Source organism: Podarcis vaucheri (genome assembly GCF_965113315.1).
Source record: "Podarcis vaucheri genome assembly, chromosome: 16".
NCBI lineage: Eukaryota > Metazoa > Chordata > Lepidosauria > Squamata > Lacertidae > Podarcis > Podarcis vaucheri.
In genome coordinates, this window is record NC_138754.1 from 18,814,287 (window position 1) to 18,841,912 (window position 27,626).

General features: G+C 48.8%; 1 protein-coding gene across 2 annotated transcripts in view; it reads left to right on the forward strand.

Moving 5' to 3' along the window:
* The window catches only part of LMNA (lamin A/C), a 48,006-nt gene that overhangs the window by 15,790 nt on the left and 4,590 nt on the right, over positions 1 to 27,626 (forward strand). The window contains exons 2-11 of one of the 2 annotated variants that reach the window (XM_082203702.1): positions 16,771 to 16,927; positions 18,696 to 18,821; positions 19,037 to 19,207; positions 20,469 to 20,594; positions 20,927 to 21,147; positions 21,447 to 21,660; positions 22,717 to 22,824; positions 23,009 to 23,128; positions 24,145 to 24,240; positions 26,810 to 27,058. In XM_082203702.1, coding sequence (XP_082059828.1) covers positions 16,771 to 16,927; positions 18,696 to 18,821; positions 19,037 to 19,207; positions 20,469 to 20,594; positions 20,927 to 21,147; positions 21,447 to 21,660; positions 22,717 to 22,824; positions 23,009 to 23,128; positions 24,145 to 24,240; positions 26,810 to 27,058 — 1,588 coding nt within the window. Of the gene's footprint in view, positions 1 to 16,770; positions 16,928 to 18,695; positions 18,822 to 19,036; positions 19,208 to 20,468; positions 20,595 to 20,926; positions 21,148 to 21,446; positions 21,661 to 22,716; positions 22,825 to 23,008; positions 23,129 to 24,144; positions 24,241 to 24,712; positions 26,613 to 26,809; positions 27,059 to 27,626 lie in introns of those variants that run through there. The other variant, XM_082203703.1, reaches the window with a different exon arrangement.

Genomic DNA, 27,626 nt, shown 5'->3' on the forward strand with positions numbered 1-27,626 from the left:
ACCTGCTTTATGATGGGTGGAGGGGCTATCAGTCCTCAGATCTCAACCCCCACTGTGTTTATTTCAAAGCAGCTGCAGAGAGACTCTGATAGCAACTGGAGCCTCCTCCCCTTGCCCAGCTGCTTTGAAGTTTTAAAACACACACACACACACACCCTGTTGGGAGATCTGACCTCCTGCACTAGGTTTATTTCAACACCCAGACTGACTTGTTCTCTGGTTGTGCTTTCTTCAACTTGCTGGAACTATGCTCTTGACAGTCAAGATTGAGCTGTGTGAGCGAGTGGCCTATTATGGAACTATGTGGACAAATACCTTTGCCTTGATCTGCTAAGATAAAAAAAGGCCCTTTCCCAAGCATTCTTCTCTATTTTGCACAGTCTGTGCTTCTGTCTGTCTTTCATCCGTAGCCTTCATGCCTCTTGCATTCAGTCTACCCAAATCTCAGCAGCAGGAGAAGGGTTTTTAAGTGACTTGTAGATCTTGAGCTGTCCACCTGTCCCACAATTGCTGCTTCTCTTTCTCCTCCTTCAATGGGTCCATTGTGTCAGCTGGAACAACCGGCTGCTTTCCTCCTTTCTCTTCTCCTTCGCAGCTGTGGCAACTTTGGAATGCACCAACTTGTGTCCTAGTGAGGGTTTCTGTGTCTCTGGTGGTAGCTCCAACCTTGGGAATCCAGGGGTGGAATCTCCTAGATAGGGAGTGGAATGTTGTTGGGAGTGGAGGGGACTCCACCAGGTGGGCAGAGCATGGCCAAGGTGGGTACCTCAGGGTGCAGCCCAGATGGTTCACGAGGAAAGCAAAGCTCTCAAGCCAGGTAGAAAAACTGAGTGCCCTCGTGGTTTCTCAGTTTGCCTGGCAATTTTAGTCCTCCTGAGACATCGAGGAAGGAGGCAAGACCCTTGAAAGCACAGGTCAAATCTTGACACCTGGCTAGATCACATTATTTGGGGCTGTGGAGGTTTCCTGGCTGAAACTCAACTGAGACTGCTTCTAGTGTTGCCCAGTTTCACATGGGAGGCATGTGCCATAGCTATGGAGGGGGTAGCCATGTTTTTTTTGCCCTGGGTGAAGCCTCCAGAGAGGTGCCATTGACTGTCCCAGCCTGTGTGTGTGTGTGTGTGTGTGCAAATGTGCATGGGGTGTGTGTACCAAACTGGGTCTTTGACCCTGGTGAAATAAAGCCTAGTTTTGCCCCTAATGGACACACAGCTGTGCAACCCCCCATCACCCTGTGTTCTGCCCATACTATAAGGATGGGAAACCTTGGACCCAGGTGACAAATGTGGCCTCCAGCTTTTCTATCTGGCCCTCTGGACTCTCCCTTGGCCACATACCCTCCTGAACCACGGCCCTTACTTTGCAACGGGAATGATTACACCCGACTTCAATGTGTCCTTGAACTATGACACTGCATCTTGCTTGTTTGGGCAGAGGAGGAAAGAGAAGTGTCTTTGAAAGTGTGTAATAAAACCTAGCCTACTGTTCAAATGTTCAAATTCACATCGGTTGCCCTGCCTACTTTTGCCTCTGGCCCCACCCACTCATATGTGGCCTCTGGAAGGTTGCAATTAAGGGAACGTGGCCTTAGAACACGTCTGATTCCGTGCTCTTTTTCAGATAGCTTTGAGCTGGTATGCTTTTCAAAAAGGCAATGTTAAAAGGCAGTGACTTCTCCCTGGAAAGGAAGGGATTGCTTTCTCTGGCCTCAGCTGCTTACTTCCTCCAGCGTGGTCAGGAGCCAAAGCGGCCGCCGGCCTGGACATGTGATCCGACACCCATGAATGCCACTTTGGGGAGTGGCTCTCTTGGCAGTGAGGCTGGGGAACCGGGCTGCCTACCCAGCAACAAAGCTCTGCGCTGCCACGTTGGGCCGGCTGCCAATCTGGCTCAGTTGCGTCTGAAACCGTTGCTCTGTGCATCCACATTTTGTTTTGCACCAAGGATTGGGAGGGGAGGGGGAACTGAAAAGAGATTTGGCCAAATGCATGCAAGCTCAGAATGCATGCAGTTAGTGCATGGCAGGGACAACCTATAGCCTTCTGAACATTGCTAGACTCCGACTTTTCATAATCCTTGACTGTTGTCCATGCTAGCTGGGTATGGTTGGTGTTGGAATCTGAAAGAAACCAATAGCCACAAAGCTGAGACCGTGCAGGGGAAGCAAAACAACAACCACTGGAGTTCCCTTCTCTTCCTCTCTCTTGCTCTCTTCTCTCTGTCTGGGAATTCAAGTCCAACAATACCTGGAGCGCTTACAGGTCCCTGAGCTAACCTCTTTCATTAGGTACATGCAATACAGCTGTTTATAGATAACTACATCAATTACACTGGCATGTGGATAAGAGGAAAAGAGCTACATGAGTCCCGAAGCTTTTCCTTGCCATCAGTGGCTATGTTCTCCCTCCACTTTGGGAAGCAGTGTTGTTGTGCTTGGGTTCTGCTTGTGGATGTCCCATTGGGGACATCTGGTTGGCCACTGAGAACAGGGCTCAGGACTAGAAGGGGCCCCCTTTGGCCAGATCCAGCAGCCAGTTCTTCTTAAGTCACAGTTGTTGAGCCATGTGAACCAGGAGGGAACTGCCCTCTGGTCCCTGGCCTTGAGTGTGTGGAGTCTTCCCAAGATCTTTCTGAAAGTTTTGACTTCCTTGCGGATTAGACCTTGACTCTTGTGTGGGCTGAGCCAGTTCCTTTGTCTACGCAGACCATCCTTAGCTATCTTGGGGGATGCTTAAGAGGTGTGCACGGTTTTTACAAGTGCTTTCTGCCTTGCCCCCCACCCTCTATCTCCTGCAAGCTTGATGAAATAATCAACACACATGAGTAAAGCTGCATGTTTTGATAACTGATTAATCCAAAGTTATAAGTGAGTGTGACCCCATTTTTATATTTTAAATTGTATTAGGACTTATAAAGAAAAAAATACAAAACTTACTATCAAATCTCTTGTCCCTTTTTGTGTCCAAACTAAGACTTTGGTCTAAATACAATAAAAACGTAAAGAGTGAGTAATAAAGAAGAAGAAATAGAAAAGAGAGAAAATAAAATTCAGAAGGTAGGGGGACTTCCCATTCTTCATCCATCCACTATATATAAACAATATTCACTTCAGCCACTCCAATATAACACCCATATCATTTTTAGATACTGAGGGCAAACTTTATTCATGTAAAGAAACTGCCTTCTACTGACCCAGACCATTGGGCCATCTAGCTCAGTATTGCCTACACGGACTGGCAGCTGCACTCCAGGGTCTCAGGCAGGGAGGCTTTCCCAGCAGCACCTGGCAATGCCAGAGACTGAGCCGGGGACCTTCTGCAGACAAAGTATGCAGCCCACTACTGAGCAATCGGTTGAGGGGCACATTAAAAATGTCCTACCCTTCTAGCACAAAGAGGTAACTTAGACCACGTTCACAACATACATTTAACGTGCTATGTTACCATTTTAAACAGTTAGGTCTCCTCCCCCCCATAAAAAATTATAATACTGAGAAGTATAGCTTGTTATGGGTGCAGAGAGTTGTTGTCCCCCTCCCAGAGCTGCAATTCCCAGAGTTCCCTGGGGCGAGGGATGGATTGTTAAACCACTCTAGGAATTGTATCTCTGCAAGAGGAATAACTCTGAACACCATTAACAAATTACACTTCCCAGGATTTTGAGGGGAGAAGCAATGACTGTTTAAAGTGACAGAGAGCTTTAAATGTATGGTGCAAATGTAGCCGTAAAAAGGATGAAATGGTCTCACTTCCTTTAATACCTAGAAAGCACCTGTGTTTCGGTTTTTGCTAACGAGCCCATTTATGGAAATGGAATCGATCTGATTGGGAAAGAGTCGGGGGAAACAGTTCGGTCGGAAATGTCCTTGTTAAGCCCCGTGATTGTCAGATGTGGGCAAGAGGAAGGGCCTTTCTGGCATGGTGGGTATTAATAGAACCAATAAAAACATATTGTGAGGAACCAGCAACCGACCAACGTGGGGGAACGCAGCCAGGTTGGTCTGCTCTCGCCTGTCTCTTGAGCATGTGCCAGAGCTTTGTGCCAACCGGCAAGAAAACTCTGCTCTGTTTACAGTCTCCAGCAGAAGGCCGGCCCCGAATTCTTGCAACGTGGCAAAGTGCCCGCCACACCCTGGGGACAGCCCCCCTCCAGGAAAGAGGCTCCCACACACTGGGTGCCGTGCCAGCTGCTGATGGTGGCATGCCTTGGCGTGGAAAAAGGGTCGCCCACGGCTGAGGAAGAAAGGGCCAGCAAGGTGACCTTTCTGACTTGAGTGAGAGCCAGCTCTTTTTGCAGCAAGATCAAGGAAACAGCATTGTGCTCCTGAAAATATTTTCCGCGTCTCTCACTTTCCTGAGAAGTTGGATGCTTGGTTGTCATGTGGGCAGGAGCTATTTATGCAGTGCCCTTGTGAGAGGATAACCACCTGAGTCACATGACATTTTCACAACACAGTGTTTAAGCATGTGCAAAGTGTTCTCGGAACGTCACTGTATTTTCTTAGAAATGCTGTGGTGGTGCTAGGTCTCCCTGCTGCCTTCCAAAAGAGATAGGAGGGCAATAAACAAAAACACTGGCCATGACATTTTTACTTGAAAATGAGAAAAAAGAAACCTGGGTCCATCCACCTCTGCCTTCAATGGTGGTCAGGCAGATTCTTCTTTAATACTTTCAAGCTGGGCATGAAGGCAATGGTTTGACCACGTTTTATATCCTCAGTATCTATATCATGAACGTCTGTTATTCAGAGGTAAACAGCTCTTGAGCATGGAGGTTTAGTTAATGGCAAATGGATGCCTGTCAACCTTCTCTCCTTCATGAATTTGCCTAACCCTGTTCTAAATTTATGCCCACCATTTCTGGCAGCTGCCCATATGGCAATTCTGGGCACATGGCTGTTCCTATTTCTGACCCAGGCAGCAGAGCAGTGGTCTTTCCAGCCCTCAGTGCCACGTCAACCAATCCCACTGCAGCCAATATCTCCCCCTTTTAAAGGGGTGGTGACTCATTCATCCCAAAACCTAGCCAAAAGCTGCCTTCTGTTGCAGCTGCCAGGCTTCTTTCTCTGCTTGCAAAGCTCGCCCAGCTCCCTCTGCCTCATGCAAAACAGAACCAGCGCTCTCTTTGGCCTGCACTGTAAATAATTGTCCGGGGTTTCTATCTGCAAGCCAAAATAATAAAAAGCTGTCTTCTGTTGTGCCTGGGCTGGGTGAGGCTGATCTGTTCAAACAGAGGCCTCACAATACCTCCTATTATATCTTGGAGCAGAGTAGATTTCAGCTGCTGGGAGGGTGGATTCAAAAGCCTTACCCAGCCTGACGGAGAAGCTTTCGGGACCCTTTGAACTGTGCCATTGAGCAGAGGAGTGGAAAGGAGGGTTCACATTACAGGCTGGTGTGTACTACACCTTACTGAGTCAGGCAGTTTGAGATGCCAGCAGGAACTGGTAACCTAGAATTTTCTGCATGCAAAGCGTGCCCTCTGTGGCTCTTCTCCAATAGCACATGAGCCTGTACTAGGCTTAAATTGTAGCATTGGTTCATCTAACACAGTATTCTCACCTCCAGCCTCTCTCAACCGGGTGCCCTCTTGTTCTGGACTGCACCTCTCATCAGCCCTAGCCAGCATTGGACTCCAGGCCCCGACAACTGGCCTGGCTTAGTAGTCTAGAGAACATCTGGATGGCACCAGGCCGAATGAGGCTGGTCTACTCTGTTGTTCAGACAGAAGGGGCATCCCAGCTCTGCCATATGCAAACTTTGTAGGTGCCACAGCTGCATGCAAAGTGTATGGCTCTGCTTGTGAGCTATGGTGCCCGTGCAAATATTAGTAAGCAAATATTCTGCCCATAAAGTTCAATATTTTACTTTGTTTTGAATATTCAGGTTGCTGAGGTGAGTGTGTGTGTTTGCAGAAAGTGAGATTTATTTTACTTTGGCTAGGGAGTGGGAAAATCCCTGGGTAGGTCATATCAATTTACTAACGCAGTAAAAATTACCAATAGCTATTATCTGCAAGAGCTTTGAACCTTTGTTGAAAGGCAGTCTTCCTCTCGATTACCAAGGGTACGGAAGTGGGGTAGCTGTTGCTGCCGTGCCATGCTTAAGAGCGCCCCAGAAGGAATCTGCCTTCAGGATGCTGGGAGAGATGGGACTTTGCATTGTTCTAGCAAGGTGGCATTTACATTATGAGGAGTGTCAGTGCACCGCTGGTAAGAGATGTGAAGTGTAAAAATGTGACTTGAGGCGACAGTTTGATAGCCAAGGGAAGCGGCTTGAATGTTGGTTTCTGAAATGAGTGTCGGATATTGTACTTTGATGGCTCAGTTAAGGAACATTTTGTGAAGCTGGCAGCATGCACGCACGCGTAAGTTGACAGCAACCTACTGCCTTGATTGCTCCCATATACCCGTGTTAGTGACTTGGAGCCAACCTTTTAAAAAGCCTCTTTGTTGGGTTGCTTGGACGTGAGTGACACTGAGGGCCTGCTCCCAGGTCTTTGCACTGTGCCAACCTAGACCCCCTCTGACTGTTTAGGGCTAGGACTCCCATCAGCCCCAGCGAGTGCATATGTATGATGGGAGTTGCAGCCCAAGACAACTGTGCTGGCCCGGGACTCATGGGAATTGCTGTCCAAAACATCTGGAGGGCACCAGATGAGCAAAGGCCTCGTCACCCTCCTCAGCCAGAGAGCCTTTCGTTGACTTCTGGGCAGGAATTATTCCAGGCCTACAACTTGATACTGGCTTTGAAGAATATACCGAACCTCTCCAGCTTGCAGGGGCCATTTTGGATGCAAGGCTTTTGCAAAACCTGAGCTGGCACCCTGAGGTTGCGTAGAGGCTCTCTTGCGAATCTAGGGTATCCTGGATTCCGCTGGGAAAGTTCTGAAAGTGGCAGGGTTGGCAATGGGAGGGACGGAGCATGTGTACACAGGCTGTAAGCCATGTGAATTGTGGGCAGGTTGGCAAGCAAGGGCAGCTGCTGTTTCCTCCCTGTTTTGGCAAGGGCGTTGGGAAGTTACCGGCTCCTTTGCTAGCAAGGGAAGAGAGAGAGAGTGTGAGAATGTGTGTGGTGGCAGGGCGGGGCCAGAGCCCAAGGCCTTCGTCTCTCACCAAGTGGCACACACACTCTCCAGTCTGCTGATTTTCATTTGCTTCCTTTGAAGCCATCCACCCACTGGTGAACAGAGAACCCCATTGATCTCATGGCATCTTGGAAGACTGAGGGGGGTGGCATGTCCCGAGATGGCGTCTGACCCAGATCAGCTAGGAACGAGCTGGAATTGTGCAAGGGCTCTGCACAGTAGCAGAACTGGCCCTCCCTCGCTTCAACCTCAAGAAGCCTGCACTCATTGCAACAGATGGGGAGCGGGGATCTTGAGTTGCATCTGAGTTGGCTTTCCCGAGGTCATGTCTGTAGAGGGCTCTCCCCACTTCCTATGGGCAGTATGCACCCATTCCCAAACTTACTTGATCCCTGGTGTGAGATCCTTTTGTCACAACAACCCTGTGGGGGTAGGTTTGGCTGTAAAGGAGTACCTGCCCCAAGGCCACCTTGTGAGGGATTTTTCATGTCATCATTTTCTAAATAAACAAGCAATTTGGTGGGTTGTTTGTTACATGGGAGCGCGCCCTCTCTACTTATCCTTTTTGAGCTTCGTGGATCAAAAGCCACCTGGTTCTGGGTCTCAAGTGTCAAAGAGGCTTTTTGCGTAGAACCAGAGTTGGATGAGGCTGCCTTCCAGCAAGTGTGGGGCAGCCCTCCGGACGTTGTGGGGTTCCCAGTTCCCACCAGCCCCTGGAGCAGCATGACCCACGGTCGGGGACGGCGGGAGTTGCAATGCAACAGGTTCCCCCCATCCCTGCATCCAGGAGAAGACTTTACAGAGGCGCGCGCACTGTGAGCGGCGGCGGTCGGGGCCTCGCATGCAGCTGCGGTTTCGGAGGCTTGTCGCTGCGGCCGCGCGGGTTTGGGGCGCCTTTCGAACCGGAAAAGGAGCGACCGCCCGGCGCCTCGAGGGAGTGTGCCTCTTTGCGCCGTGAGGCCAGGGAGGCCTGCGGGCCTGCTTCGGCGTTGGCGTTTGGGCTGGAGGGCTGGCTGGCTGGTTTAGTCAGCCGAAAGGAATGTCCCTCGCCTGCTTCCCAGCAGTTGCGTTTTTCGTGCTGGCACCGAGGTTTCCTGCGACGCAAAGCTGCTCAACTTTCTCTCTCACACACACAAAAAGCAGAGAGAGAGAGATCACTCGGCCTCGTTTTCTTGTGTATGTAAAAGAAAGAAAGGAAAACTCAAAACTGGCATTTCGCTCAGACGGCTCGCGGCCTCCCAATGTCTGCTAAATGGCCATGGTTTGGCGCGCGCAAAAGGCCGTCCGTCCCTTTGAGTCATTTCTTCCCGAGGCGTCATTGCGCGGGGACCGGAGAGCGCCTCGAGTCCCGTTTCCCTTCCCGGCCCCGCTCGCGCCATCTGCGGCGTTGCCAGGGCCAGGCCGGCCCGACTTCCATTTGCGGACGGAGCGGCGGGGATGACTCAGCCCCGCCGGGTGGGGCCGGAACAGAGGCGTTGGCCGGGGAGTGGGAGGCGGGGAGACGATTCCAGCCAAGACTTCGCTTATTGTTCCTTTCCCTCCCTCAATGTACTATTTAATACCGCGTTTCCTGTGCTTGATAAATTGAAGCAGGCCGCAGCTGCACGGATTGCTTGCGCATTTTCTTACAGTAACACTAAAGATTATACGCAGACGGTGTTATATTGTTATACTTGTATATATATTTACACGCCTCCTAGTTTTCAGCAAAAGAGCAGGGAATTATTATTTTTAACCCTGGCGCTTCAGGCGTCTCCTCTCGCCCTCTAAACGGATTCAGTGTGATCCGCAGGATTCGTACAAGAATCTAGTATTCTTTATTTATTTGTTTATTTTTGGTGGGGGGGGGAGCTTCTAGTCCTCATTAAAACTGAGACTGTTTTGCAAATGTGAGGAGGGGCACACTTTAAAGATTAGAAACGAACAGACAAAGGATCTTAGTTACTTGCATGGGCTTGTGTTGCAGGACAACAGTTTAATCTAGTTTAGTGTATCCACCATGAGCTGTGTCTGCTGTTCATGAAAATGGCACGCAACTAAAACACGTCCATAGTCTGCAGACCTCCCTTGTTCCCTTTTCTGGCTTGAAAGCAAACCATGGCAAGTTGTCAAAATACAGGCAGTGTTCTGTCGCAGCACAGGTGGAGGCACCCGAGGCTAATTCCTAAAGAGACTTGTGAAACTTCTACAGTGGTACCTCGGGTTACATACGCTTCAGGTTACTTACGCTTCAGGTTACAGACTCCACTAACCCAGAAATAGTGCTTCAGGTTAAGAACTTTGCTTCAGGATGAGAACAGAAATCGTGCTCCTGTGGCGTGGCGGCAGCAGGAGGCCCCATTAGCTAAAGTGGTGCTTCGGGTTAAGAACAGTTTCAGGTTAAGAACAGACCTCCGGAACGAATTAAGTATTTAACCTGAGGTACCACTGTAAAGTAGGGACGCGGGTGGCGCTGTGGGTAAAAGCCTCAGCGCCTAGGGCTTGCCGATCGAAAGGTCGGCGGTTCGAATCCCCGCGGCGGGGTGCGCTCCCGTTGTTCGGTCCCAGCGCCTGCCAACCTAGCAGTTCGAAAGCACCCCTAAGTGCAAGTAGATAAATAGGGACCGCTTACTAGCGGGAAGGTAAACGGCGTTTCCGTGTGCGGCTCTGGCTCGCCAGAGCAGCGATGTCACGCTGGCCACGTGACCCGGAAGTGTCTCCGGACAGCGCTGGCCCCCGGCCTCTTGAGTGAGATGGGCGCACAACCCCAGAGTCTGTCAAGACTGGCCCGTACAGGCAGGGGTACCTTTACCTTTACCTTTTACCACTGTAAAAGTTGCTCTCGTTTTTGGCACTGCAAAAACCCATTTAAATTTGGGTTTGTTTCCTGCTGTGACCTCTGGGTGCAAGAGCCCTCTTTGTCTTTGCTGTTGATCAGCTGAAGATGAAGCTTCTATCTATGAATAGATCCATGCTGCTTTTATTTGTGAGGGCTTGCTTGTTGCACATCAGATCTTTGAGTTTAGCCCCCCCCCTTAAACTTTCACCTAATTCTCCACTCCTTAATCTTCAATGAAAACAGCAGGACACTTTTTTTGCTTCCCTTTCTTTCTTGAGGGTTCAGGGGCTCCACATGCAATTGGAAATCTGGAAGGTGAGAGCCGCAAATCCCCTCTTGACTTTTTTCTGGGGCCTTCTGGGTGTGGCCCTTGCTGTATCAGTGGCAGCAAACATCTTTTTTTCACCTTCAATAGGGCCACACCCTCAATCCTGAATCCTGTCCAGCTGGCTCTGACAGAAGGCTGGTGGCGCTTGCTCACGTTTCTGTCCCACGTGGCACATCCCTGGTGGCTTGGCAGTGGTGCCCTTGGTACCGAAAAAGAATGGGTGAGTCAGAGCCACTCTGATGGGCCTGGGTCGCAAGCGCTTCTCTCCAGAAACAACAGGATCTCCCGTGCCCTGTCCCTTTCCTGCTTTTGATGGGATTCTTTTCCAGAGACACCACTAGGGATGTCAAAAGCCCAAACTCTGCCAGCTCTCCTTCCCTTTTGATTCAATTTTATGTGCTTGTTCCTGGCAAGTGTTTTGTTCCAATCCACGCATCCCACCCCCTCCTCCGTCATATCTCTGCCGTGCCAAAAAAAGTGTTTGCTCATGGAGCAACTTGCGCCAGCAGGCACTGTGGTCCCCCTGCAGCAAAAATTCTGTTAGGAGAACCTGGTGCCAGATTGTCCCCCCTGTGTAACATCTGACTTTCTGGGACAGAAACAACAACAACAACAACTACCATCATTCATAAAGCATCAAAAAATTTCTAAGCACTGGACAAACGTTAAAAACCAAGACAGTTTCTGCCACGCATGAACAATCTAATAGATCTGAACAACACAAAAGGAAAAAGAGTGTGGAGGGAAGAGGGGAGGGAAGCAAATTCAGGTACAGTGGTACCTCGGGTTAAGTACTTAATTCGTTCCAGAGGTCCGTTCTTAACCTGAAACTGTTCTTAACCTGAAGCACCACTTTAGCTAAATGGGGCCTCCTGCTGCTGCCGCACGATTTCTGTTCTCACCCTGAAGCAAAGTTCTTAACCTGAGGTAATATTTCTGCATTAGCGCAGTCTGTAACCTGAATCATATGTAACCTGAAGCGTATGTAAACCAAGGTACCAATTTAATGGCTATTACACGGTTACATAGTTGAACAATTGGAATGGCTGCTGAGGATATTTAGGAGAGGAGAAATCAAAGGGCACTTGCTTTCAGCTGATTCTACTGGAAGGGGCTTTACTGGGGGTTGTCGGGGGGCTCGAGGATAGATGTTGAAGGGCATGAGTCCAAATGATTGTCTAGTTGGAGGGCTACTTTGGGAAGGGAGATGGCGGAGTCAGCCAGAGTGTCTCTCTAGCCCCCAGTTGCCTGCCAGTGAGTCCCCCATCTTCACACCCGCTGTTCCTTCTGCCCCCCACCTCCTGATGGCGCCATCGGTGGGCCTGATCTGGTTGTACGGTTGCTGATCCTTCCTCTACGTTGCAGCAAAGAAGGTGCAGCTAGAATGAATCAAAGGGCGAGGTGGACGAGGGCTCTCTGCCAAGAGCTTTGCTAGGATGCTGAGCCTCGAAGACATTTCTGTGCTAACCGGTCAATTGGTTTTTGGCAGCAGGTCTACTGAGTGGCGGGAAGGAAACTCACTGATTGTTTGAGATTAAGCTTGGATGGTCAGTTTGGTGCCAGCTTTATAAACTTAGCCAGGAGGGAAATCTCCCCAACTCAAGAAGAACCTAAAATAGAAACTAGTAGTTTCTCCGCCCGCCTCCCCGCCTTTACAATTTGCCTCATGATTAGGAAACTAATGATTTCAATCTCTGTGGCTAAGCTCGGGAGATGCTGTTTCCCTTTCAGGTCTGGAGGGGAATCCACCTGTTCTGGTGTAGCCACACAAAAGGAAAATGGCTGATTTTTTACTTGTGCTGGAAATGCTTTTGAAGAAATAGAACCGGGGTGGCTGCAGGAGGTCCCCATTTCAGAGAACACACCTCTTGATAGGCAAGCAGTGTAGTTTCGATGCCGATTTAGGAGATAATCCTAATCATGAGGATTAGGAATGCCTCTTGCCTTTTTGCAAAATGCAGCTTAAGGTTCTATGGCCAGGCAAAATACCTATGTGCTACAAAAACAGAGTTTGCCATGCTCAGTGGAATCTTGCCTGTGCAAAAAGTCTCAATTTCCTCTGCTGATAAGCAGTGCCTGGTGGCCTTTTGCAACCTGGTTTGTCATTTTTTTGCCTTTTTTTTAAAAGCCAAGCTTGAATGTCAGAGGGGAGCATTCCTCTAGAGCTGCTGTTCATGCCATATTTGTCCTAGATGCTGACCTGGAATGTTACTTGCGACTAAGAGGAGGAAAATAAACAGAGGAAAGTGAACTGTTGAGAGCGAAGTTATTTTATTTAACTTCTTTAATTTCACTTTTCTTCTTGCTAGTAATGCTGTTGTTTTGAACTTTTGCTCATAAAGTTGAGCTTCAAGGCCCTACTAGGAAATCATATAATACAACAGGCCACAGACTGTCTATAAAAGCAATTGTAAAATAATTGGCACCTGTATGAACTTGCATTCAAATCGGGAGCCACCATGTCTCTGGGATTTCCCTTGGCTCCCGACAAATCCAGCCCGGCCTTCCTCTACGTTTTCTGACATGTGGCAAGATAACATCGCCCAGCAAAAACAAATGTTGTTGGGGTATTCTGTCTTCTCGTCTCCTGCCACCATGCTTTAAAGAAATATCCAGTTTTACACCCTTAAAAGTGCTGCATTGTATTATTTTAATGTACACTCATTCTCCCCTTCTTAAAAAAAGGAGAGTCAGTTATTTAGGCATTGAAAAACTCTTCAGTAGAGGGGGCTTTGTGCTGTTTCCAGCTAAACAGTGCTGTTCGGAGCCTGCTTCTGCTGGTAAAATTCAGAAAGCTGGTTTCCCTGGAAGGCAATCCAGGAGAGAAGTTGGTCTGCCCAGACAAAAGTGTACAGGGATGTGGACTTCCATAACTAGCCTCTCCGAACTATGCTTGTATTTCATTATGTCCTGCATAGAATTGTGTTCTTGCTATTATTTGTCCGGATACAAATACATGCTTCTGTTACCCTGTTTTCTGTTGACAAGCAAAATTTCAGGTTGGGTGTCTCCCTTCCCCAGATCAGACAAGCAGTCTAGTTTGAAGGGAGGAAAATTTTTACAGATCTTTGATTGTGGCTCAGTGGAAAGAGCGCACACAAGTGTGGTTTCTGGCTCAGCATTTCCTCAGGATTGGGAAAGGCCCCTGGGGAATCCGCTCTTTGTTGTTGCAGTAAACAGGGCTGGGCGAAACTGACTCACCTGCCTATGAACGAACCTCGCCAGCTCTGCATTTCTGCTTTTAGCTAGAGGCTCCATAGCTTGGAGAGCCCATCCTGTGACCCTCAAATCCCTCAGGTATCCGGTTCCCAAATGGTAAAGGTAACCAGTCACTGGTGAGGGATGAGCAAATCTTCCCATTTCAATTTTATTTATGTATTTTTAAAATATTTATATGCCGCCCTTCATTTGAGGATCATAGGGCTGTTTACAACATTAAAAACACAAAAACACACATTGTAGTAACAAATAAAACAATAACAACAACATCATACACACCCCAAGTGTAAAAGGTCATAGATTGATTAATTAGCCAAAGGCCTGGGAGACCAGGAATCTTTTTGCCTGGAGCCTAAAGGGATGTAACAAAAGTTCAAGGTGAATCTTCCTGGAGGGAGAGCATCCCACAAATGGGGAGCCACCACAGAAAAGGCCTGTTCTCATGCTGCCACCCTCCAGACCACTCGTGGAGGCGGCACACAAACAAGGGCGTAGGAGGGTGATCACAGAGGTGGATGATCAAATGTGTGATATACTCAAACCATCTTAATACTGCCTTTTAAAATCAGGAATGTGTGTTAGATTTTTCTGTGCTCTGTTTCATGCTGGTCTTAATGCATGGTGTTTATTTGTTGTTGCAAGTAGGGTTAGGCTATCTCAGTTTTTTTTTAAAAGCAACTAATATGTTTAGTAATAATAAGCACTCTGCACGTGCTCTGAGTGACTTGTGAATCCCCATAGCCTGCTGCCCTGTCAGCCAAACGTTGGAGATGAGCTCAGCTGTGGAATTTGATCGGCTAAGAGGGACTCCCTTGTTCATAACATTCCAGCCAGGCAGGATGGTTCTGTCTGCAGCTCTGACTTTTCTTTAGTACGCCTCCCCCCAGCCATCATCTGTTTGGTGGGTGATGCTTTTTTAAGCAGCTGTGTTTCTGTCTCTTGGTCTTCTGTCTTCCTTGGCAGGGGAGGGAAAAGAAAGAAAATAAAGCAAAATGTAATGGAATGTAAGCGAGTAATGGAAACTTGGATCTGAGCTGACGACCAACGTTTGGATTTTCTCTTGCCTCAGCCTTATTTATAGCTTTCTCCGTCTCCCTCCTTTTAAAATATATATATATCTATAACCCAAATAAAAAGATCTTGAGGCCCAGTTTTCCCTCTTCTTGGAGTAGGAGTTTTCTTTATCTGGTATGCTATGGTTCCTGTGAAATTATTTGCTGGCCTTTTTAATTAGATTTGTAATCTCCCTTCACACCATCTCACATTACATTTTCTCCTCCTTCAAGGAACTAAAACCAGCTTAAATGTTTCAACACCCCCAGTTACCCTCACAACAGCCATGAGAGGTAAGCCAGGCTGACAATGTTGATTAGTCCACAAGGTCAACTAGGGAGCTTTGCAGCTTAGCATCACCCATCTCTCCCTCTTAGGCCACCTGCAACATGTTGGTGTAAGAACTTTCCTGCACCGCTTTCCCAAAGATGCTCAGGTTGTGGTGAGCTCCCAGCCAGTCAGGGAGACCCAAAATTCCCCTGGGGTACATGAAAAACATGTCAAAGCCACCCCTGTGTTTAAGGACTGTCAGCCAACCAGATTATCTGGTAATACACCCCTTGAATGATTATATTTGCATACAGTGGTACCTTCGTTCCCAAACTTAGTCCGTTCCAAAACCAGGGCGCGCTTTCCCATAGAAAGTAATGCAAAATGGTTCAATCCGTTCCAGACTTTTAACAACAACCCCTAAAACAGCAATTTAACATGAATTTTACTATCTAAAAGGACCATTGATCCATAAAATGAAAGCAATAAGCAATGTACTGTAGTCACACAATCAGTAGCTGAACTGGGTTCCACACAGTCACAAAAACAAAACGATAAGAGCCTCAAAAACAAAAAAGCAAAATAAATAGCAAAATCACAGACCTCAGTGTAACACTCAAATCGGAAGCACATTCGGCTTCCAAAAAATGTTTGCAAACAGGAACACTTACTTCCAGGTTTGCAGTGTTTGGGTTCCAAGTTGTTTGAGTACCAAGGCGTTTGAGAACCAAAGTACCACTGTATTGCCAAAACATCTAAATACACACATTAATCTCTCTTTTTAAAGGCAGTTAAGAAAACGTGACATTTAATATGTAAGGGGCTACACCTCTGTGTTAGGAGGGAAGTCCTCTTTTAGTCTTTCATATTTTTCTCCCTTTTATCTGTGACAGTAACACATGAAAACCAAAGTAGTCATGGAAAACTAACCTGTGCCTTCAACTTCTAAAATTGACCTATGTAGATTAATCAACAAAAGTCTTAGTGGATTAATCTAAAACAGTGTTATATATATTTCTAAACACACTTGCAAGAGGATAGGGTCACAGTGGCCCACATCAGCCTTCACAATGTTTTGGACGGCAAAAGTTGTAACCTGGACACCTGGAGGGCACCTGGTTGCAGAACGCTTGTCTGTGCCGCATTGCATGTCTCTGTTTCCTCCCTTCCTGGGGGCAGGGGAAGGCTAAGTGGAGACATGAGGAGAGTTTATAAAACTACACTTGTTGTGGCAAAAGTGGATAGAAAGAAATTCTCATAATTGGTTGTTTTAGTGAAATGTGAGGTTCAGGGGCAGAAAACAGAATTTTCTGGAAATGTGATGGCTGCTGGCTCAGAGTGCCTTCAAAAAGGGACTAGGCAACTTCACAGAGGCGGGAAACTGTTTTTGATGTTTCTTATAGAACCTCCAAGTCCAGAGGCAGTCTAGATGTGGATACCAGTTGCTAAGGGTGAACAGCAGGGACAGGCTGCTGGCTCCATACCTTTGTTGGAGGTCTTCCTTAAGAGCAGGCATAGGCAAACTCGGTCCTCCAGCTGTTTTGGGGACTACAAATCCCATCATCCCTAGCTAACAGGACCAGTGGTCTGGGATGATGGGAATTGTAGTCTCAAAACATCTGGAGGGCCCAGTTTGCCTGTGACTGCTTAAGAGCATCTGACAAGCTACCGTTTGAAATGGGATGCTTGACTAGATGGCCCTGTGTCCTGATCCAGCAAAGCTCAGTGTGTCTTGTCGATCTTGCCTCTTAAAAACTTTGCGTTGCATTTTCTGCTTTCTTACGCATTATATTATGAAATCGTACTCATTGCAGACTGACTTACAAAGAAAACAGACGAATCATTTTATTACTTCCATAATGATTTTGTCATTTGCTCTTTTTAAAATAACAAATCATCGGGGCTTGGGGGCGGGGTTGTACCTTGGTCCGTGAAGAAGACAAGCCTCTCTCCAGTCTGGATTAACAGCTGTGCCTTCTTCTTTTCCTTGTTTTAGGAACACCAAGAAGGAAGGGGAGCTGCTGACCGCTCAAGCCCGCCTGAAGGACCTCGAGGCCTTGCTGAACTCCAAAGAAGCAGCACTCACCACTGCCTTGGGAGAGAAGCGCAACTTGGAGAATGAGCTCCGTGATCTGCGGGGGCAACTGGCCAAGGTGAGGACCACCAACTTAGCAGTCTCCTTCCCTCTTATCTTACATTTTTCTGCAACGGACTTTAATTTCGCCACTGGTGGTGTGTGGACTTGTGAAGTTGACCCTAGATCAGGCATGGCCAAACTTGGCCCTCCAGCTGTTTTAGGACTATAATTCGCATCATCCCTGCCCACTGGTCCTGTTAGCTAGGGATGATGGGAGTTGTAGTCCCAAAACAGCTGGAGGGGCCAAGTTTGGCCATGCCTGCCCTAGATGGTGTAATCTTTAAGAATGTGGAAGACCTCTGCTGGCTCAGACCAAAATGCTGTCTGGGCCAGCTTTCTGTTCTGGCAGCTGCCGGCCAGTTTGCCTTTTAGCGCACCCACATAGGGCCTGGAGGGTGACTGTTGATTGCCTGTTAATTGACTTCAGTGCCTGACAATCAGGGTAGACTGCCTTGGGTCTTGGAGGCTCCACTTGGCTTTCATGGTTAACCGCTGCAGATAGATCTCCTGCTCTTCCACGAGTTCATCCTAACCTCCTTTTAAAAAGAAAGCAATCTCACCTGGCCAATTGTGTTGTGCTTTCTTTGGTCTGCCAGCCCATTCCATTGAGTGACTTTCAGTTCTTCAGTTATGGGAGAGCGAGGAGGAAGCTGGCTCCCCCTCCCTCTCCCCACCCCATAGTGAATTCATAAACCCCTGCCTTCATCAACCCTAGTCCATAATTGTACCGGAACCTTTTTTGGGGTGTGAAGGAAGTGGGAAGCACTGGAGGTTAGGAAATCTATCCCATGAAGATTCAAAACAGCCAGCAGATGGCAGCACAACCTGCCATCTGGGCAAGGCAGTCCTTTAAACCCAACAACACCTCTTGGATTTTAAAGCAGATTCATGCTTCCAGGTGAAAGCATGTGGGGTAGACCTTCTGGCTGTCGGTGCTACTTCAGGCTGTCGTGGGCAGGAGGATATGTGGTGAAGCACCCTCCCCAGTGCACACACAAAGCTGTTATTCACCCCCTCCCATCTGGAAAGCTTCACTTCCAGGGAGGACTGTACCACATGTCTTTTCTTTATGCTAGGAAGCTGCTTTCAGCAGAAGCTTCTGAGCACAATAGACGGCCTGGCTTTGCAGAAGGCAGCTTCACCTGTGACCCATGAGAGTGTCAAGCCGGGGCTGGCCCCTATTCTTGGGCTGGTTTTTGGAATCCCGGCAAAGTGGAAATGCAGCTGGCTGCTCCCAGAGATTTCCCAGCCCATCTGAGAGACAGTGCTTGGGGAATATGGCAGTCCCTGGCCCAGCTTCAATCTGCCCCCAGTATAATTTATTCATTTCACAAAATGCATATACCGCTTGATTGTAAGGAAAAACCTCGAAGCGGTTTGCAGAAAGAATGAAACAATAAAGTTGCTATTAAAAACAGCTTTTTAAAACATTAGAATAAAGTCAAAGAGGAACTAAATACCAGATTGAAACACAGGTCAATGTACTGCAAATCTGGACAGGCTTACTGGAACAAAAACAATTTTGACAGGCATTGAAAAGAGTACAGTGAAGGCGTCTGCCAATGCCAACAGGCAGAGAGTTCCACAGTCCTCCTACACTAAAAGATTGATTTCTTACAAATGTGGAATGAGTATTATGTGGCATCTGTAACAGGGCCAGTTCCATGGATTCAAATGCTCGGGTGGACATATATAAAGGCCGCCACGTTTCATCCCATTGACATACTTCTCCCATTCTCTCTCTTTTTTCATACCACCCCGTCTCCCTGCCAATCCACCCACAGCTGGAAGCTGCTTTGGCTGAGGCCAAGAAGCAACTTCAGGATGAGATGCTGCGACGGGTGGATGCGGAGAACAGACTGCAGACCCTGAGGGAGGAGCTCGAATTCCAGAAGAACATCTACAGCGAGGTGAGTGGGGCAGCCTGCAAAAAACAGCACAGCCGCACATACCCTCACCAACCCCCTGGGCTTGCCCGCAATGCAATTCCTGTCCCTGCAGTGCAAGGCTGAAGGTTGTTTGGGGAAACCCAGAAGCAGCACCCGAGCACAAGACCCCCCCCCCGGGCTTCCAGCCATTAATAGCCTTCGTCCCCCATGACTCTTCTTTCCGGCTTCTCCTGCAGGAGCTTCGCGAGAGCAAACGCCGCCACGAGACCCGCCTGGTGGAGATCGACAACGGGCGCCAGCGGGAGTTCGAAAGCAAGCTGGCTGATGCCCTGCATGATCTGAGGGCCCAGCACGAAATGCAAGTTAGGCTGTACAAGGAAGAGCTGGAGAAGACTTACGGCTCCAAGGTACCACCCTGGCCTTAAACTCCTTACCTTTGGCCAGAGAGATGGAGTCTTTTTTCACTACTTTTGGTGCCAACCCATTTGTTTATTTCCTCCGGTTTGCGCTGCAGTGGCAGCCTGCTCCTAAGAGACTGTGGAGCTATTCAGGGCTGGCACACCTGTGAGGCAGTCGCCTCAGGTGGCAGATTGGGCCTCCACCTCCAGCCGCCTGCTCCTCTCCGGCTTCCTGGGGGCAGGCTGCAGGAGAGGGGGAGGAGAAGAAGAAGGCACCATGACAGCAATGTCTGTCTTGCCTCAAGTGGCAAAACATCCTAGGCCAGCCCTGCTTTCCCTTTTGCACCTATTATCTCTCCACCCAACCAGCCCCAACTAAAAAGCTAGAATTAAAGTCCAGGAGTTAACACTATTTCTCATTTAGGTCCTGTTTGGTGTAGGAAATGTGAGGAGTTCAAGTTTTTGAAGTACAGGCATTGACCCCTTTTGTGCGGGGGGCTACATTACACACTGTGTGTGTGTGTGTGTGTGTGTGTGTGTGTGTGCTTGCTCTGTCCTTCTCTGCTTCTGCCACCTTCCTGGTTGCAGCAGTGCGCACGTGCATGGTCGCACGTCAGTCGGCCGCTGCCTGCATTCAAAGGACTGCTCTTCCAATGGTCCTGGGTGGTTCTCCCCGTTTTGCAGGCTGGGTGCGAGAGCTGTGAGGGAGTGGATTGCAGCAGCCCTGTAGTGTAGTCTACGGATAGTCGCGTGTGTTGGATGCGGCACTGAGCTTGAGAGAAGAGTGGTTTACAACAACCCTGCATTGTGGTCTATGTACATTGGGCCATATCTAATACACTATCATAGTCACTATTTCCCTCTCTCTCTTGTACAACAATCAGGGCTGTTAAATATTGTTCTGAAACACCGCATTGAAATACCATCACCGCTCCCAGATAGCCATTTTTCGTCAGTGGCTGGTTTGGATTTCCAGAAGTAAAAAAAACCAGAAACCACCTCCACTTGCGGTGCAGGTTAAATATATTAAACTGTGTTCCCAACCCACTGCAAACTAATGTCCAGTGCTGGCTGGGGGCTGATGGGAGCTGTAGTCCAAGATGGCCATGCTGGCTGGGGGATGTTGGGAGTTGTGGTTCAAAGCATCCAGAAGGTTGGTGAAGGCTGCTTTAGACAAAGGCAGCCCATGTCCCAGAAAGTTCCTTTCTGTCCTCCTTTCTGGAGCGCCCAGTTTCTTCTGTGCCTCATCGCAGCCGATCTTCTTTTTCAGCTGGATAACGCCAAGCAGTCAGCCGAGCGGAACAGCAGCATGGCGGGGGCAGCCCATGAAGAGTTGCAGCAGACTCGCATCCGCATCGACAGCCTGTCGGCGCAGCTGAGCCAGCTGCAGAAGCAGGTGAGAGATCGGGAAGGGTCACAGGGACAGGCGGCCAGTGCTGTGCTCTGTTTTGAGTGCTGTTGGCTCCCTGGATGACACTGGGACTGCTGAATGTCTTTGCCCAGGGTGCTCTAAATTGAGGCTTATTCCTCCAGCTGAGTAACGGCTACAGTGCACTGAAACGCTCCCCACTTAACTCTTAAGGGGTTTTGAGCGAAGCCCTTTCTGATTTCCAACCCTGTAGAGTAAGAATGAGCACCACCACCCTGTGAGGATCTAGTGAATTTCTCCATGCCCCTTGTGCCGTTGGCCTGCTCCACCTACCAGCTCCTCTTATTCCTCCTTCCCAGCTCTCTGCCAAGGAAGCGAAGCTGCGTGACCTGGAGGACGCTCTTGCCCGGGAGCGCGACACCAGCCGCCGTATCCTGTCCGAAAAGGAACGGGAGATGGCAGAAATGCGGGCCCGCATGCAGCAGCAACTGGATGAGTACCAGGAGCTGCTGGACATCAAGTTAGCCCTGGATATGGAGATCAATGCCTACCGCAAGCTCCTGGAGGGAGAGGAGGAGAGGTAGGTGCAGGGCTGGGAAAGTTGACCCAGGGAGGGCTGGAGTCAAAACACGGTGGTCTCCTTCGGACGGTGGCCTCCTGTTCTTTCTCTGTTGGAGGGTCCGGCTGTAGGTTGAGTGGAGAGTTTGGTAAATGGGTCTTCTCTTGGAAAAGAACAGAACGAAGAGGCAGGATGCTGGATTAGATGGGCCATTGGGCTGATCCAGCAGGGCTCTTATGTTCTTAGTTTCAGCTCCTGCATGCATCTGAAGACAAGTCACCTTGACGCCCTCTCCTCTCTCTTCTCTCCCCCCTCCCCAGGCTGCGTCTCTCCCCCAGCCCCACCTCCCAGAAGGGGGGCACCAGGACACGCATCTCCCACTCTTCTATGCAAAGCTCTTCCAAAAAGCGGAAGCTGGAGGATGGAGAGAGCCGCACTAGCTATTCCCACCATGCTCGGACCAGCGGCCGCGTGGCTGTGGAGGAAATAGACCTGGCAGGGAAGTTTGTCCGCCTGAGGAACAAGTCGAATGAGGTGGGTAACCTTGTGGTGGGGACGGGGGAGGGGGAGTGCCTTGCTGCTTGGCAGAAATCCTGGGGGGGTCAGGAGGAAGAGGAGGGGCATGTTCAGCTGCACATAAGGCAGATCTTGATGAGCTTTTCAGTCCTCGGCCGCATTCAAAATTCGCCAGGTGCCAGGCGCATTTTGCGCCATCAGCATGCCCATCAGCTTAGTCTCAGTGCTGCTGTTGTAGAACTCATGAGGGGTGGTTTTTGCTCGTGGTTTTTCTTAGTGGGTCGTCGCTTTGCCGCAGCGAACGACCCTTTCCTGCGGAGCCCCTCTTCGCAGCGCAAAGAGGACCGCCATTACTTGCTTCGCGCCGCCTCCGGAAGTCCTCGGGAAAGGGCTAGAATTATTTGTCTCTGCTTGCCCTTGCCTCTGGCGCCACCTGCTGTTGGGCTCCTTGCCTTCCGTCCTACCAAGTCCAATAGGCATCAGCTGCCGCTTTTGTTTAGATATCCTAGCATCAACCAACGAAGGAATACAGAGAATAGAACCTCATCAAGCACAACTCTCTATAAGAAATAGAAGTATATTGTACACTGAATTAGCTCAATGCAACTCAGAATAACATGAGTTTAAAGAATATATATATCAACAGTCTCAGATCCATCTTGAAGAGATCTATACAATCTTACAGATTACTATTCAATTTGGACCGACCTGAAGAAGGATATCGAAAGAATTTTATCCGAATGTCTCATTGTCGGAGTCCTCCTCATACAGTTTCTCAACTACAAGATTTAACACAGAGAATCTGTACCCTGATCTTCATTCGAATTACATTACATTCGAACTCTTGAACCTGGTAAGGTTGAATAGTAATCTGTAAGATAGTATATATCTCCTCAAGATTGATCTGAGGATATATATATATTAAAGTTCACATTATTCTGAGTTATACAGTGGACCCTCCGGATACGAACTTAATTTGTTCCAGGGGTCCGTACAAACCCCGAAAAGTCTTCATTTAGAGGTGCCGCTTCTGCACACACTTACCATGGCCATCCCTTTTCTGTCTTTTTTTAGGACCAGTCCCTGGGAAACTGGCAGATCAAGCGCCAGAATGGAGACGAGGCCCCCATCTCCTACAGGTTCCCCCCCAAGTTCACCTTGAAGGCAGGCCAGCTGGTTACGGTGAGTAGCTGCGAGCCTCGTGCAAAGCAGAAGTGCATAATTCCCAGGACGGGGCCAGCGACTGCGTGAGGAGGAGGAGGATGGATGTGGCGCAGCCCCCTGAACCTCCTCCAATATGCAGCACTGTTGTATGTCAGAGTCTCCCTTGATGACGTTCTCTTCTTCCTCTCTGTCCCCACTTAAGATCTGGGCCTCTGGTGCCGGGGTGACCCACAACCCTCCCAGTGATATGGTGTGGAAAAACCAGAGCTCATGGGGAACTGGAGACAGCTTGCGCACTGCTCTTCTCACCTCTAGTGGAGAGGTAAGGCACCCTGTGGTGGATGGTTGGGGCCGCTATTCCTTAGTGAGGCCAGAGCTGTTGCTGTTCAAAGCCCAGGACTCCATTACATTGCCCTTTGCTTACAGCTCTCACGTTCCCCTCTTCCTCCTGTTATGTCTGTGAATTTATTGGGCTGGGGGGGGGGAACCTTTTTCACCCAAGGGACACATTTCCTCATGGGGTGAGCAGAACAAAAAAAAAAAATGGGTGGAGCCACCAGTGTGACACTGTGTACAGTGTGATCTCTGTACTGTTGGCTAGGTTAAAGCAACCACACGCACATCTCCCCCCGTCCTCCTTCTATCCGAGCAAAGAGGCCTTATCAGGGATCCATTCCTGCCAGGCAAAAGAGAGCCAGTGTGGTGTAGTGGTTAAGAGCGGTGGACTCGTAATCTGGTGAACTGGGTTCGCATCTCCACTCCTCCACATGCAGCTGCTGGGTGACCTTGGGCTAGTCACACTTCTCTCTGAAGTCTCTCAGCCCCACTCACCTGTTGTGGGGGAGGAAGGGAAAGGAGAATGTTAGCCTCTTTGCGACTCCCTCGGGTAGTGATAAAGCGGGATATAAAATCCAATCTCTTCTTCTCAGAGTGTGGGTGGTGAGTATGGCCTGGACAGAGTCTCAGGGCCTGGAGTGCCCCACCTCTTAATTTAAATTATAGGATACTGCTCTGGTCACTTCAACACCATCTATCTAGAGCAGGTGGCTTCCCCCAAAGAATTATGGGAACTGTAGTTTGTGAAGGGTGTTGGGAACTGTAGCTTAGCTATAGTTCCCAGTGTGGATGTGACTCCCCTGTTGACTGTTACATGCCCATTTTTTAAAAGAGGTTTAAGAGACAGTGACAATTTAACTGCTCCCAAACCCCTCTTCCCAGTACCAAGACCAGGTTATTGTCCTCTCTGTCCTCCTGACGGCCTCTTTGACATAAAGCCCAGTTGAAAGAGCAAAGTGCCAGCAACTCACCTGACATCCTTTCTTTTTTTCCCCTCCACAGGAAGTGGCCATGCGGAAGCTGGTGCGCACCGTGATTGTCAATGACGACGATGAAGATGATGAGGATGAAGATGGGCGCCACCACCACCACCACCATGTGAGTTTTCTGGGGTTCTCTGCTAGCAGGGGGAGCGGCTGCAGAGCAGGCATGACTTACCCTCTCACTGAAGGCTTCCATGCGCTACTGCAATGCTCCTAATAAAGGAGGGCATTAAAAGCCCACGGAAGCACGATAGGATGCTGCTCTTGCCTGGGGCCTCTCCCCCCGTCTCTTCCTGTATTTTAGCACATCCCTGTACTCTGTATTAGCTTGGTCTGTCCTGATTCCTGTGCTCCTTTGATTTGGTCTATAATTTTTGTTAGCTTTCTCTCTTATCCCAAAGTACAAAAGAAAAATAGCAAACCATAGGCAAACATGTTTTTTTGCACAATAGCCCACCAACAAGATGAATACAGTGCTGAAACGTGCATTTCTCCTATATTTCATACTATGACATGTACATTAATTCGGTACAAATCGTGGGGGGATATTACCAGGTGCTGAACCACATTCTCCCCTTTCCTTGCAGGTTTGAAAACCATATTTTAAACTGAAGATCACTGGTCCAAGACTGTATTTCAGTCAGTTACACCCAATGCTGTGGAGACTGACCTTCCAATCTCTTATCTATTAGTCAATAAAGTAAAATCAAACTGAGAAAATAGAAATGAATCCTGTTTACACCGTCCTCTCATTAATTTTAACTTATGAGACAATTTCTGTAATAGGACAAGTTGCTAAATTTTCTACAACCAATAATTTTAGAGCCCCATTTTAAAACAGCTGCATTGGTTACCAGTTCATTGCTAGGCCCAATTCAAGGTGCTCATGTTAGCACTGAAAGCCCCAAATAACTTAGGTCCCAGATACCTGGAAGACCACCTGCTTCCTTACAGACCCTCTCTGGTGTTAAAATCAGCTGAGTTGGGCCCCTCTTGCTAGTTCCACATCCCCCAGAAGTTTGGTGGTGTCCCCAGAGAGGGCCTTTTTGTGGCAGCCCCTGAGTTTGCATGTTCAAAGTTTGCTCCCACCAGAGTTTAGAAATGTTTGCATCGCAACCATGAGCTTGGTTAGCTCTTCTTTGTTGTGCATAAGGAACACAAGCAAACTCAGGGATGGCCTCGCCTTGTACCCCAGAGATCAATTTGTTTAAAGTCTAAACTTATTCTTAATTTCACCCCCAAAACTATACATAAATTTAGGGCCAAATTTCATGCTTTTAACTAAACCAATTTGAAATGCCCATTCCACACAGTCAAGCATCTGAAAGATGCTAAGGATGTTTCTGCTTACTACTACTACTAACAATAATACTTATTAATACTTAATATTATTAATTTTCAAATGGAGACCAAACTGGGATAAAGCCAGTTTGGTCCACATGGATGTAATCACCTATACAGTGGTACCTCGCAAGACGAAAAACGTGCAAGACGAAAGAGTTTTCCGTTTTTTTGAGTCGTTCCGCAAGACGAATTTCCCTATGGGCTTGCTTCGCAAGACGAAACGTCTTGTGAGTTCTTGCGAGTTTGTTTCCTTTTTCTTAAAGCCGCTAATAGCCGCTAAGCCGCTAATAGCCATGCTTCGCAAGACGAAAAAACCGCAAGACGAAGAGACTCGCGGAACGGATTAATTTTGTCTTGCGAGGCACCACTGTAATTTGTTTTAAGCAACTGTCAAGGACAGAAGTGAAACTCTAATAGTGTCTTTGCTGGGGGGGTGACATTTGGCGTGCTGCCTGCCCGCAACTCCCAAGCCTACCCCAAGCCGTTGGGGGAAGGGGGGAGCTGTGGCGCTTTGCCGGCGGCATTCCCCCCATCCCCCTTCATTTTTACAGGTGTGGGAGGCTTGGAAGTGGCGGGCGGGCAGCACACCGAATGTCCAACATGGGTGGCTCACTCCGGCACCCAAGTGGCTATCCCGCGCCTGGGAGGGCACTCGCCCCGCCCTGCCCCACCCCCCTCGGAAGTGCATCTGCCCTGGGCAGCGCGGGCATATGCTTTGCCGCTGCAGCCACCCAAGCCAATGCAGAATTGAACCCTCCCCTCCATCAGCTGATATCGCATTGCTCTCAGTTGATGGACAGGTAGCTGAGGTATAGGGGAATTGGCCTCTTGGGCCAAATTATACCCCCTGGTGGACCAGAGGTTCTCCACCCTTTTAATTCCTCCCGTATATCACCTTACCTGCTTCTAAAGGATTGCTAAAAAGATATTAATTTGCATACTTTTTTAAAGTATTCCCTTTCAAATCTCCCCCATCCATAGGGTTAAATCCTCCTCTAAAAAACTTTCTAAACCACATTTGCTGCAAAATTTTCAATTGCACACTGTTAGGCACATACGCAGATCCCAAATATAACCTAGTGCATGGCTTTTGCTTTTTCCCTTCAGAAGAATAAATAAAACGTCCGTTGCTATCCTTCAAAACTTTTTTTCCGCCTCTAATCGAAAGTTTCGGTGATTCTGTCTCTGCGTTGGAGATGGGGAAGCTGTGTCACTCCCGACAGTGGACTGCAACCACCATCCTGCCTAGAGCCGAGAGTCTCAGCAGCCCCAGGCAGGCCGATTGGTTCCCCATCCCTGTTCTCTGTGTGGTTCAGCTTCTGATCTTCCTCCTCCTCTAGAGCCACTGCAGCGGCTCTGGCGACCCAGGCGAGTACAACCTGCGTTCCCGCACTGTGCTTTGCGGCACCTGCGGGCAGCCAGCAGACAAGGGGGCCAGTACCACCAACGCTGCGACCAGCACCCTGTCCTCCGGCTCTTCCTCTTCCAGCCTCACCATCACACGCAGCTACCGTACCGGAGGCAGCAGCCTTGGGGAGAGCCTGCTCCCCCGGACCTACATCCTGGGCAATTCCAGCCCACGCCAGCAGGTCAGTGGGTTGGGCTATTGGGGGCCAGAGTTTAGGGGAATTCAGCAGGGAGGGAGTCCCATCATTAACTGTAGCATCTGATGTGGCATTGTCAACTGTTAATGTCTGGAGACCCTTGAAAACACACAAGGACAAGTGTGAAATAACATTCCCCAAATGCTTCCAGCAAGACCCTAGCAGAACAGCAAACAAAGAGTAAGCATTGGGCACAGCCCAACTTGGTGTGGACCCATGGAAGTTAAAGGACATGGCTCTCTTAGGCCCATCAATTTCAGTGGGTTTACTCTGAGTAGAACCTAGTTCGCTACAACCCTACGTGTCCATTATCACTGCGGAGAATTTGTCTAACTTTAAAAAGGCCTCACAAGGCTTTCCCCAAACGACAGATGCTGTCCATTTGCATTTCTCTATATGAATGAAATCGGTCAGTTTTGCCATGAATGCTTCTACCATGTTTCTGCACCTGTTTGTTAAGCGATGGTGGATTAAGACTGTTGGAGGCGACTGAAATGTGGCAGCTGTTTTAACAAACCAGATCAGGCTGCTTGAGGTGCATAGAAATTCCCAA